A 13,942-nucleotide genomic window follows, 5' to 3' on the forward strand; every position below is an offset into this window, starting at 1 on the left:
GCAAAAGCTTAGTGTAACAAAGTTACGCTTAATGCTTTGCACGTTCAGTTCGATGGCAGGCCCCAGGGACTGCCAGTGGACTTTCCAGTATGCCGGTTTCACAATCAGCTTGCGTTCTAGATGCCGGCGGAAAGGAAAGTTGATGAAAATCAGCGCCGGCTGAACGTGTTAATGCGAATAAGGGTTCTGCACGTTGCACAGCAAATCCTCCTGCGTAAACTAGCGATTCCTTAGTCATTTTTATATTGCAGTGTTTGAACTCATTGCGATTTTTTGGTTTGATTTGTAAAAATGCAACTTCATCGCCGCAATGTTTGTTAATGGCATTTTTAGGCGCCACAACAGCTCGCGAGCATTGACCACACGCGAGAAAGAGATGGCGCTATGGAGGGAAAAAGCACGGACGACGGCTGACAGCGATTGGCCGTCTGACGCACCAACACATCCAAACCCTCGGCAGCGCGCTCAGGCGAGAGGTACGAGGCGGAGCCAGGGACGGGTAGCTCGACGAGCTGCTTGACAAATTTGCCGTTGGAGGGAAAGAGATGGCATGATAAAATTCTCAGAACGGCATGATTTCTTCCGTCGCTTTGCGCAGCGGGGCGGTTATCATCAGGTTCCCGTGGTTCGATATTCGGTCGAGCTTTCTTTTCGTCAACCTCATCGTGACGATCGTGGTGCTCGGTGGACTGTTGGCAACGATCGAAAAGCATCTGCCCACTGCCATCCGGCAGACGTTCCGGTAGGACAAGCATGCACTGAAGGGATCATCGGACCGTTTGGTGTCCCTGTTGGAGATCCTGAAGGTGTGGTTCATACATTTCTACGTCTTTGCTGCCCTCTGGTCGGTGGCCGGATTTGCCGTCATGATGTAGCCAGCGCGGGACTACGTAATCGCCTTCCTCGATACGTTGGCAACCAACAATCGTATGGTGCGCACCACGCCTACCGAGACGATGGTTGCCATGACGCTGATCACGCTGCAGTGTTTGCGCCGGTTCTACGAGACCTGGTTCGTGCAGGTGTTCTCGAGCAAGCTGAAAATCACCTACCAGTGGTACGTGGAAAACATTCACAACTATCCGAAGCAAAGGAAAGCACTCGTCCCGTTCGTTCTGTGAGATCGACGGTGAGGATGCGGATAATATCATTCCGGTTGTTGGGCTTTTTTTTAGGATCGAAAAAATGGTAAGGTTTTTGTCCAGCTTTTTTAGGTCGCTGGTTTCCGGCTGATGGGATTCAACTGGTTTTCCTGGATCGTCTTTGAATGCCTTGTTACACGGACCGGTCGTCGATGAACTCGAGATGCACCGCATTGACAAGCGGCAGTAGCAGGATGCAATCGACGTGGCCGAGCTGGCAGCGAAGCCGTTTCTCGGTGAGCCATTTACGCCGAATGAGGGTGGCCAAGAGCTGGCTGCATACGTTCGATTCGTTCGATATTCGTTACGCACACGATCAAACTGTGTAGCGATACCGAGTGTGTCCGGCCATCGAGACTAGAAGCATAGCGGAAGCTACGTTGCGTCGTCTATTGTGGTGCGATGCGCTGTATGTTCCGGGTGTGTGATTGAGTTTCATGTTTGTTTCTTTCTTGTTCACAGACACCTTTTCATCAACAACTGGCATGACTATCGGCTCACGGTCGGTGGCTCTAGCGCAGGGGAAGGTGCGTTCCAATCGGCTGGCAGGACACAGATCGGATTGGTTAGGACAGCGATCGGCATAGTACGGCTCGCGACCCGCATGTGGCTATTTGTTGACTAGGTGGAGGCTCTTTATCGTTCACACATTTTAAATAATTTTCATGCATGTTCTCTTTTGGTTGATCTGGTTGCCTCTTCAAGTGCAAATCTACGAACATGTTTAGAAGATTTTGCTCTTTCGGTCGCAACGTGTGCCGAGTCGCTGGGGATATTGGATTGTAAGGAATGATTATACTGTCCGCAGGAACCAGATGATGACATCACCAAGGAGCTAATACGCTAAAGCTTATCAGGAGGAGGCGAGGCACGTATCATCCATACCACACCAAATCATAATGGCGCAGCCGTGAATATTTACAACGTCATCCTGCTCGGGTTGGATAGTGACGGTCTCCCGCTCGGTATATCTTGACGGCAGTATAACGCAAGGCAAGTATACATATAGTTTCAGCACGCTTAATAAGTATAAAGAATGCTAATATCTTTGTTTCTTGTTGTGTTTTGCACTTTTACTTTTATTAAAACACTTATAACGTACATAATAAATAAAACATAAACGAAACAACCAATACACTTTAAAATATAATAGTACGGTGGCCGCGCACCAGCCGCACCGAGCGCCCCTGCCGAGAGCTTCTGCTCGATCGGCTCGCTAACACAATCTAACTGTGCGCTCGGCACACACTAAGCCTTGCGCTGCTTAGTGTGTGCGACAGTGTGTGTGACACACTGTCGTCCTCCTGGACGTTGACCGGTGGCAGCGCAACTGCCACGGCAAGTCCAGGGGTCGGCACGGCTGCCCACAACATTTCTTATTCAAATTTTCAGATTCAAATGAACAATATACAAGGTGTACTAAACATACACTGGACTCTGTTTGGAACGGGTCTAGTAAAAGTATTTGTTAGTGGTGCGTGCATATTATTATGTGCATCTATTTTATTTTTCCTATCTTGTTACCGATCGAACCGACCGAACCCAGTAGAATAAAAAATATGATTATATTACATATCCCAAATGTGGTTACTACACCCCAATGCCAAACGAAAGAAAAACAAATAGGCTATCAATTGGTGAGTAATGCGATATATTTATACAATTTCAGTTTAAAAAAATCAGTAGTATATTTGATGCAATAATTATATATGTGTTTGTCAACATGTAAATCACGTTATAGTGCAATATACACTTGCGATAGTGTCACGATGGTGTGCATGATTGTGTACACATTTTCAAATCAGCTTCATTATCTGTTCCATTAGATAATTTGTTAACTGATTCAAATTTCAATTACAGTTTCCTTATGCTTGTTGCGTGGTTTTAACTATAACAGAACCATGGCCGTTAATAATACTCCAAGATGTTGTTAATATATAGTTACGTGCACCATAGTGACACGCAAGGCTCACCTCACCGCTTGAATTGACCATTGATCCGCTGAACCAGCGGAGAACATCGGACGATCGCGACCAAGAAGAAATACTGTTCTATGGATTACGCACCTGCGGCAAGTGCTAGGATCGATTGTCTATAACCAATTGTCTTGTCAGCATTTTGTTCGACCCGATAACCGCAGCCAACACAACGAGCGTAACAAACAACGGCCTCACATACGCTCTAACACAACGTTTGGTTTTATGATTAGCGAATCTGATGTTAATTATTACTCAAAGTGTGTGCTTCCTCACGAGTATACGTAAATTATTTTTTTTACCCAAATGGTGTTGCTCATCAAACACATAATTATATGCTTCAATAGTCCATGCGTATATTAAGCACAATAAAATCTTATATCTAATTAAACCAAACTAATACTAATACTAATCCTATGCTAACGTAAAACAAAAGAAAAAAATAAGGCACTGGTCACATTATAAGGCGAAAAGGGAGGTACATGATGCATAAAATAAACTCATCCATTCTATTCCGTTTGGTGAGTGTTTTGCTCAGCAATCTCATTCACCAGATGTTTCATGATGTGTGCGTTGAAGGACGTGCGTGATTTACTGAGCACTTGCCTGTCACGGGTTAGCATGATACAACATTAATGTTTCGTCTATATGCTTGGCTATCGTAGGATGTTGCGCAGTGACTGTTTCTTACAGTTAGATGAAGGAAAACGAATACCTTAGAAAATGAAATAGAATGTAAAATAAACAATATAACGTTTAAAAAAACATAAGAGATACAGTAAAAAGTAAATGAGCATGTGGTTACTCACCGATAGTGTGTTGTGGCATGTGTACTGAAAAACGATTCGCTATCATTTCGCGTGCAATTCCAACATGTAGCACGAACTCATGCGGTAGGGAACATGCAAAAAATAAAATAAAGAAACATTTAAGTTTACAAATTTTGTTACCGTCTTGTACTGGTGATGTGAAATAACTTACCGCAGGGGAAAGCCCACGATAAGAGACGTTTCCTTTCTTATCGTGAACACTGTCGGATGGTTGGCGTTGTAGATTCCTTTTCCCGCTGCCACTTAAATCCGGATCGACGCGTAGGTCGGCGAGCTCGTGCGGCAAGAGGCATGCAAGTAGTAAGAAAAATAAAAAATTAAAAATATTAGTAAACTGCCTACATTGTCTTGTGCAAACCGATCGCTATGATGTATCAATACTTACCGCAGGGGAAACCCCCTCGACTAGTGAGGTGTGCTACCGCTTCGGGAAATTGGTCGGATGGTATGCGGTTTACTAGATATATCCCTTATCCCGCTTGCCACTTAAAACCAGATAGAAGCGTAGGTCGGCGAGCTCGTGCGGCAGGAGGCATGCAAATAGGAAGAAAAAAAAATTAATAAACTGCCTACATTGTCTCGTGCAAACCGATCGCTATGATGTATCAATACTTACCGCAGGGGAAACCCCCGATAAAAAAAAACGATGTTTTCAACTGCGCTGCCTAAAAAACAAAATCTTAGAAAGGGATTTGTTTTAAAATTTAATTCCTTTTTTACAAGGAGGGGAAATGTAGAATGCACCTTAGCAAGGTGCCATCAAAACCTCCTCCTTGGGTCCGTTTCGCAGCTAAGCTTCTCTAGACCAAATGAGAATCTGCTTTGAGTGTACCTGCTGAAAAAAAAGAAAACTAATTATTAAAAATGTTCGATTTGGTTCCCCAAGGCATCTATCAAGGCGACAAACACATCATCATTGCATTGCCGGAAGATATGCTCAGCAAAATATTTGTCCATGTTGCTTTTAATATTAGTGCCTGGTTTTCTCAAAAATGCCTTCACCGTCTCCAAACATTCTCAATCCGTTGTGTGTTGATATTGTTATCATCTGGATTGAGGACATTTCTGGAGTGGTTGACACACTCGTGGGGATATCCAAGCTCCTCCAGCCCATTATAACCTTTCCGGAGATCGATCATAATTTTCGTTTCGGTTTAAACATGCCGTATCACCAGATCGCTCAAAACGACATGCGAGCGTTTCGGGACACGCTCCAGGAAAATGGCCTTAGTTTCCCACCCACAAGCCACTGAGGACCGGATCCAAATAGCCAGCTCGTACATTACAGCTGATTTAGGGCTGTTTAACCAAAAATCATTCCGATGTCGTACTTTGTGGCTTATTAAGAGATAGACGGTACTTTGCGGAACTATGGAGCTTTTTAACAGGCACATGGTACTCTTTGGAACTTTGCGGCTGATTAGCACTATGTGTAGGGTTCATGATGTAACTTTAAGGCTTGTTAAGAAAGGGTACTGAACTTGGTGGAACTTTATAGCTTTTTAATGCATGACATCGGTACAAGGTGGCTCTTGTCAAAGTGTCAAAGACGTACGCCGGCAATAATCTCATTGCTGCTGCACAAGTTAGATTCGTTAATTGAAGAATGAATATTGAGTGAAGTGATTGTGAATTATCAGTAAATTGTGTAAAAATTTGTGTAATTCATCAATACAAAGGATTTAAAAATATACATATGTGTTTAAACGAAACAAATCTTGTTGTTTATTTCATCGATGACGCTTGCTTGAAAATAAACCACAAAGAAAAATAATCACTGGCATCGTGGCATAAGGAAGCTGCTTAGGCGCTGTTTGAAAGACCCACATAGAACTTTGATGCTGTTTATCTACTGCAAAAGGCGAATTAGAGCAGCGATCTTTAGCGTGCCAAAATAAGCTGCTTAAGCAATTATGGCTATTTGGGGAACTACCGACCCGGCCGACGTTGTACTTTCGACGAGTGATGACAGTTTCGTCGATTTCCACCGTCATGCCAGGGCCCCCTATCTTCTCTCGTGTACGATCGAATGTTTCCCAAAGAAAACTTCGGATCGTATCGTACCACGAGAGAACCGTGTTGTGGGAGAGGTCAGTCTCCAACGCACATCGAGTTGAGTTGGCACCATTGGCCCACTCGTAACAACAACGCACAAGGCTCTTAAGCGAAGCCTTGTGGTTGGCAAATATGGACCTGGCCCGGATGCTGCTGGTCCCGCCGCATTTGTAGTCGGGACATACATAGCTGTAGCCGTCGATGCTTTTGTAGGGAGTTAGCTTCATTTCCTTTGGACATCTCGGGACATCTCGGTTGTTGAGCCAAAGAAGAAGAAGAAGAACAACGGTAGCACTGCTTAAATTTGCAAATGTATGAGCTGGTTTAAAATAAAATATTTATTGCGGATACACATAGAAAGGGATTAATAATTAATGCAGGAAATAAATTTATTTACTAAAATATACTTTCGTTATATTTTTATTTATGAGTTTTCAAATATTATCATTTCATGAACACTGTCCGTCCCACAGTTACCTTTGCAATTACCGTTATTTTTAAAAATTCACATACGCACGCAGGCAATCAATGATATCGTAGTGTACGTGGTTAGCTCTCATACTGAAAAGGTAAACAAACCATTTCAGTTTGTTTACCACTAGTAAAAAGGTGTTTTGTGGGATTTGTTATAATTAAGCTATTCCATTGTATTATTATACACTCTTATAATAAGCATCAATAGCTGTATTTACTAATCAGCAACGGTGGTAACCTTAGAAATAACTCTAATCAAAGTAATAAGTACGCAAGCCACTTTACCTTTTAGAAATTACTCTAATCAAAGTAATAAGTACGCAAGCCACTTTACCTGTCATAGGACCGGTCGTACTTGGTTAAAATGTTGTAGTTTGGTAATTTGTATTTTTTAAATTATTTTGTTGAAAGTCCAAACCACAAATCGCTAGTTATTAGGTATTATTACCCTTAAAAGCTAAATCTACATTTAGATCCTGCTCGCGTAAACCTTTACAAGTCCCAGGAGACACAAACAGCGTTTCATCTCGATCTCGATATCGGGGTTCGATGCTGCCGGAACTTAACCCGAAAATGAGCCAACTTTCAATCACCGTAACACGGTTACCTTGAGGTATGTAGCCAGATATATGTTGTGTGTGAATACCATTTCTAATAGCGTTAACCTCTTTCCCTGAACACGATCATCCCAGCGACGGTTGCAATCGCCTTAGCTGTATCCGACCGGCAGATCCTCCGGACCATCTTTGGCGGTGTGATGGCTTGCTGAGGATTACAGAGGACTGTTGATTGCTGTCGTAATAGAATACGATTACTTTAGCTTATTAACAGCATGCTGGCCTTATATCCCAGCAAGAAAGGTTACCACAATATTTATCAGTGCGACACGACGTTAGCTGGATGAAGTGTAGCATAACTTGTCTGCGTTATGCATAACTTGACGATGCATACTTCGCTGGAGCTGCAGCCAGGATCCGAAAAATTTGGCAACCTATAACACTGGCAGGACTGTGAAAAGGAAGTGCTGATTCGAAGGAAAGTGAAATGCTAGTACTATTCTAGCAATTTAAAATCCGTAATTTACAATTGTTTATACTATCACTAAAAGGAAAGGTTATCGTTTTGACATTGACATTATTTATTCCATTTATCTACTAATAATATGCTTCTCTCGCTTTTGTTTGGTCCTTTTCAGATCTTTGAGACCTTCTGCACAAGAGCTATGGCTGCTCATTTTCCGCGATGTACCGTCAAATGTTCAGGCGAACTTTCCTGCGCTGCCGTTACACGTTGTCACCATGCCAAACAACATGCCGACGTCTATGCACCCGACGTCACAGCAGAGCTGCTCTGTTGCTAAGGAGTTTACGAAGGACATACTTGGAGTGTAGGCGTTTCAGGAAGGTATACACTTGATTGCCCACCTGCCTGTGATTGAAACCACCATGTACCATCTGCTATGTACACGTCATAGCATATCTGCTATGCAGAACACATTATAAACCACACTACCAAATATAGACTCTTAGCAAACATTTTAATAATTTTAGCAAACTAGTTCAGGTCACACCGTTCATACAAAAACAACCAAAAACACACAATACAAGCAAAACAGGCGTTACTGCAATTGAGTAAGGTAGACCAAGAACGCATCACATCGTATAGCCAATAGCGCAGCGTAAGGAAAGGAAAGACACACTTTAAGCCTAGGCAGAAACAGCATACGCATTATAACACAACACACTCAAGCGATATTTCTGTAAGTCTCCACACACACAAAACTCACACTTTACCACATACTTAGTACTCCAGCACCCAAAACAACTTAGTTGACAAAAACCAGAGTTTTATTTTGTGTTTCGGACAAGGTGCAAAATTGAGGGATTAGGGACACTCGCGGATCAAACACTTATATTCTAATACAATAAGATAAACGTGATCGGGACTGTTGTGTGTATCGGGTCGTAGTCTATGATCGAGTGCCCTTCTCGGTAGCCCGATCGCTCCCGAAACCCTTAAAGGCCTTCCACGATCTCAGATGCTGTCAGTTGCAGGACACGGATCAATAGGAAAATTAATCACCACGTATTATAATTAGAACGCCACAAAATATTGTACCAAATCAATAACTTTTCGTAGTATAAATAAACCACCACCGATCATAGCAATTTAGATTCATTCGAACTGCCAACATAGGTCGTTAAACTTCCTAAAACTTTGTCAACCAACTTATTTCATGACCTTAGTTTCGTCCCCCTACCCTAGGTAAGGCTTCTAAGCTCAAACGGTTCCAAATGTACCCCCGGGTGTTCGTGATTGCCTGGACATTCAGATGACAAAGATCCACTACTCCGCTTCGTACCAGTTCACTCTGGCTTTACTGATTACACATAGCATGATAGTCAGTCCTAAATATGGGGGCACAGTCCATTGTAAATACATGATATTTACGTATATTATTACATATCTTATTAGCAAGAGTGTTACGTAGTATTGGATAAAAATGAATTAGATTCGATTTAAATAGCCATGAACTATAAATGTAAACAATGACTTTTTAAACAAACTCAGGTATCTTTCGAAAATAAGAAATAAGACCGCAACATTGTACGCAAAGCACCAGCTGCTCATTATTATCATCATCTTAATTAAGAAATAAATAGATAAAACGAACCATATCAAATCTGATCAGTTGTACCACTCATCAGTAAAGCACTCCTTCGTAGTGCACATAAATTAAAATGAAAAGTAAACGAAAGTTATAGCTATAGTGCGATCCTTAGGATAAACGCAAAATGCACCCGCAATGTATAGGAAATTGTACATGAACGCATAAATTTTCAGCAAGCTTAACGAAACCAAAGTTATATTAATGGCACACGGAAGGTAATAATCTAATTCTTCCGATAACGCAAGGAAAGCGAAACGGAAAAAGGTCAAACAACTGTCGACGCGATTCAATTCCACACAGGACACACTGTCATAGTAGATTCAAGTAATAAAATACCAAGAGATAGTAAAAAACCAAACGATTATTGTAATAAAATAAAGCACAAATCCCACAAAACACCTTTTTGCTAGTGGTAAACAAACTGAAATGGTTTGTTTACCTTTTCAGTATGAGAGCTAACCACGTACACTACGATATCATTGATTGCCTGCGTGCGTATGTGAATTTTTAAAAATAACGGTAATTGCAAAGGTAACTGTGGGACGGACAGTGTTCATGAAATGATAATATTTGAAAACTCATAAATAAAAATATAACGAAAGTATATTTTAGTAAACAAATTTATTTCCTGCATTAATTATTAATCCCTTTCTATGTGTATCCGCAATAAAATTTTATTTTAAACCAGCTCATACATTTGCAAATTTAAGCAGTGCTACCGTTGTTCACCCATATCTTAACCCTGATTTGTATCCCCATCGATATACCGCACACATACACAATATTTGGCGCCACTTGTGCATATTTTTCAAAGCGCAAAGAGGCAATTAAAAATGGCTTACAATACTGATATGTTTCTGATATTTTTCAGGACCGTAAACAAGCGATCGACTGGATGCAAAAGCGGGCTCTTCTGCAGCCGGTTCAATTGTGCCCGAGATGTCCAAAGGGTATGAAGCTAACTCCCTACAAAAGCATCGACGGCTACAGCTATGTATGTCCCGACTACAAATGCGGCGGGACCAGCAGCATCCGGGCCAGGTCCATATTTGCCAACCACAAGGCTTCGCTTAAGAGCCTTGTGCGTTGTTGTTACGAGTGGGCCAATGGTGCCAACTCAACTCGATGTGCGTTGGAGACTGACCTCTCCCACAACACGGTTCTCGCGTGGTACGATACGATCCGAAGTTTTCTTTGGGAAACATTCGATCGTACACGAGAGAAGATAGGGTGCCCTGGCATGACGGTGGAAATCGACGAAACTGTCATCACTCGTCGAAAGTACAACGTCGGCCGGGTCGGTAGTTCCGGTCCTCAGTGGCTTGTGGGTGGGATATGCCGGGAAACTGAGGCCATTTTCCTGGAGCGTGTCCCGAAACGCTCGCTTGCCGTTTTGAGCGATCTGGTGGTTCGGCATGTTGAACCCGGAACGAAAATTATGACCGATCTCTTAAGGTTATAATGGGCTGGAGGAGCTTGGATATCCCCACGAGTGTGTCAACCACTCCAGAAATTTCCTCAATCCAGATGATAACAATATCAACACACAACGGATTGAGAATGTTTGGAGACGGTTGAAGGCATTTTTGAGAAAACCAGGCACTAATATTAAAAGCAACATGGACAAATATTTTGCTGAGCATATCTTCCGGCAATGCAATGATGATGTGTTTGTCGCCTTGATAGATGCCTTGGGGAACCAAATCGAACATTTTTAATAATTAGTTTTCTTTTTTTTCAGCAGGTACACGCAAAGCAGATTCTCATTTGGTCCAGAGAAGCTTAGCTTCGAAACGGACCCAAGGAGGAGGTTTTGATGGCACCTTGCTAAGGTGCATTCTACATTTCCCCTCCTTGTAAAAAAAGAAATTAAATTTTAAACAAATCCCTTTCTAAGATTTTTGTTTTTCAGGCAGCGCAGTTGAAAACAGCGTTTTTTTTTATCGGGGGTTTTCCCCTGCGGTAAGTAATTCTAGATCATAGCGATCGGCTTGCACGAGATGATTACACAATTTCCTCCCTTTCCTAACACTATTTGCATGCGTCCTGCCGCACGAGCTCGCCGACCTACGCTTCTATCTGGTTTTAAGTGGCAAGCGGGATAAGGGATATATCTAGTAAACCGCATACCATCCGACCGATTTCCCGAAGCGGTAGCACACCTCACTAGTCGAGGAGGTTTCCCCTGCGGTAAGTATTGATACATCATAGCGATCGGTTTGCATAAGACAATGTAGGCAGTTTATTAATATTTTTAATTTTTTTTTTTTCTTACTACTTGCATGCCTCTTGCCGCACGAGCTCGCCGACCTACGCGTCGATCCGGATTTAAGTGGCAGCGAGAAAAGGACTCTACAACGCCAACCATCCGACAGAGTTCACGATAAGAAAGGAAACGTCTCTTATCCTCTTAAAGGAAACGTCCCTCGTCCCTGCGGTAAGTTATTTCCTATCACCAGTACAAGACGGTAACAAAATTTGTAAATTAAATGTTTCTTTATTTTATTTTTTGCATGTTCCCTACCGCATGAGTTTGTGCTACATGTTGGAATTGCATGCGAAATGATATCGAATCGTTTTTCAGTACACATGCCACAAACACACTATCGATGCTCATTTACTTTTTACTGTATCTCTTATGTTTTTTTAAACGTTATTTGTTTGTTTTACATTCTATTTCATTTTCTAAGGTATTCGTTTTCCTTCATCTAACTGTAAGAAACAGTCACTGCGCAACATCCTACGATAGCCAAGCATATAGACGAAACATTAATGTTGTATCATGCTAACCCGTGACAGGCAAGTGCTCAGTAACTCACGCACGTCCTTCAACGCACACATCATGAAACATCTGGTGAATGAGATTGCTGAGCAAAACACTCACCAAACGGAATAGAATGGATGAGTTTTATTTTATGCATCATGTACCTCCCTTTTTGCCTGATAATGTGACCAGTGTCTTTTTTTTTTGCTTGATTATTTATTTATTTTTCATTGTTTACTATTTTTAATTACAATATAGTGGAGCTCTGATTGATATTAGACCTTTTGTGCCTTTTACACAATATACTGGATAAATTAACAGTTTACACGTCCTGATATAGATCATGTTTCAGCCATCGCGTTGGAGTGGAGTTCTTCTGCAGGGAAACGTTTTTTTGAAAAATCCCGGTCACATAGAGCACTTATAGTCTAAGAAAAAATGATAACGAAAGAGAATCTAGGCTCAGCCTTATCTACACTAATCTTTCCTCTATTACATAAATTTATAATCTAGTCTATTTACTTTAATATAACCTATTTACAAATCGCCACGGACTGGACGTACCATTTGTTTTTATACTTTTTGAATAGTAGATCAGCATATGTATTATTTTTATCATATTTGTTCTTTGATGAATGTCACTAGTACTATGCCAAAGTGGTAAATTAAGATTCGTTTAAGAAATTTGTTTGGGAACACTTGGATTTTCTTTAAGTGCGTAGAGGCACTTTTTTCCCCAAACTGGGTATGCATATAATAAAATAGGTCGTAGGATTTGTTTATAAAGCAAAAGCTTATTTTTTAAGTAAAGTTTTGAATTCCTGTTAGTAAAGCTATATAGAGATAATGAGGTTTTGTTGCAGAGAGTATTCTATGTTCAATATGTTTTTAGAATGTTAACCCTTTGTCGAGTGTAACCCCCAAATATTTGATTTCATTTTTCCATTCCACTTGATTATTATAATGTTTAATTTTCTATCTGGCAATTTTCTTCTACTTGTACAACGCGAGAAAAAAATAGCTTCAGTTTTAGCTTCATTTACTTTCAGCTTCCATGTTTTGCAGTATCTTGCATACTCATTTAGTCCTTTGTTTAGGCTTTTTATAATTGTTCTTGGACATTTGGCAGAGGAACTAATCGCAAAGTCATCGGCAAAAGAGTATTGTTTGACATTTTCATTTTTGGAATATCGCATTGTGTAATATTAAACAGAATCGGTGACAGTGCGCTTCCTTGAGGAAGACCTGCTGAGTGACGGTTAGAACGGTGTGGAGGTAAAATTATTTATGTGAACCGAGCCTGTTCGCGTTTTGAGAAATGAAGTGATAAGTCGAATCAGATTTGGAGGAAAATTGAAGGATACAAGTTTGAATAACAATCCTTCATGCCAAACCGTATCAAAAGCCTTTTCTAGGTCTAGTAATGCTAATCCTGTTGACTTCTTATTGTCTCTTTGTGATTTTATAGTGTTTGTTAATCTGTGTAATTGTGTGAGTTGTGGATAGTCCAGCTTGGAAACCAAATTGGTACTTTGGGATAATGTTGTGAATGTCAATGTGTTTTTTTATGCGATCAGCAATTTGTTTTTCAAAGATTTTTCCCAGGCAACTCAAGAGGTATCGGTCTATAGTTTTAGTATCGCGGGGATATTTGTTTGGTTTTGTAATAGGAATTATTTTAGCTTTTTTCCAATCATTAGGGAAGTAGAATATTTTAAGCATGCATTTAAGATAATATCAAGTAATTATTCCCTGCATCGGTATTTTCTTTATAGCTGTGTTATTAATGTTATCAATGCCTACTGATTTTTTTGATTGTAGTTTTTTATTTATTTGACAAAGTTTTTTGGTTTAATTAATTCTTTATCTAAGTTAGCTGGTAAGGAGTGAAAGTTGTTGAATTCATCAAGTGTTTTTTTAACTAAGCGCTCCTGAGAGCTTTTTGTTTGTATTGTGGTATTGTTAGCGTTTTCAAAGTGAGCTTTTAAGGCTTCACATTTCTCTGGATTTGTTAGTAAGAAATTTCCATG

General features: G+C 40.8%; 1 protein-coding gene across 1 annotated transcript; it reads left to right on the forward strand.

Moving 5' to 3' along the window:
• The first annotated feature begins 592 nt into the window (after positions 1-592).
• On the forward strand, positions 593-1,257 carry LOC121601998 (polyprenol reductase-like). Its single transcript, XM_041930781.1, has 2 exons — positions 593-1,057; positions 1,176-1,257. Exons 1-2 carry the CDS (start codon positions 930-932, stop codon positions 1,231-1,233), a joined length of 186 nt encoding a protein of 61 aa, XP_041786715.1. The 5' UTR covers positions 593-929; the 3' UTR covers positions 1,234-1,257.
• The last annotated feature ends 12,685 nt before the right edge of the window (positions 1,258-13,942 follow it).

Source organism: Anopheles merus, unplaced genomic scaffold (genome assembly GCF_017562075.2).
Source record: "Anopheles merus strain MAF unplaced genomic scaffold, AmerM5.1 LNR4000263, whole genome shotgun sequence".
Classification (NCBI taxonomy): Eukaryota; Metazoa; Arthropoda; class Insecta; order Diptera; family Culicidae; genus Anopheles; species Anopheles merus.

Bases quoted from the DNA above. Each gene is read 5' to 3' on its own strand.
- LOC121601998 (XM_041930781.1), top strand. From the start codon at position 930: ATGGTGCGCACCACGCCTACCGAGACGATGGTTGCCATGACGCTGATC. The intron at 1,058-1,175 runs GTACGTGGAAAA...GCTTTTTTTTAG, and splicing joins CTGAAAATCACCTACCAGTG to GATCGAAAAAATGGTAAGGT.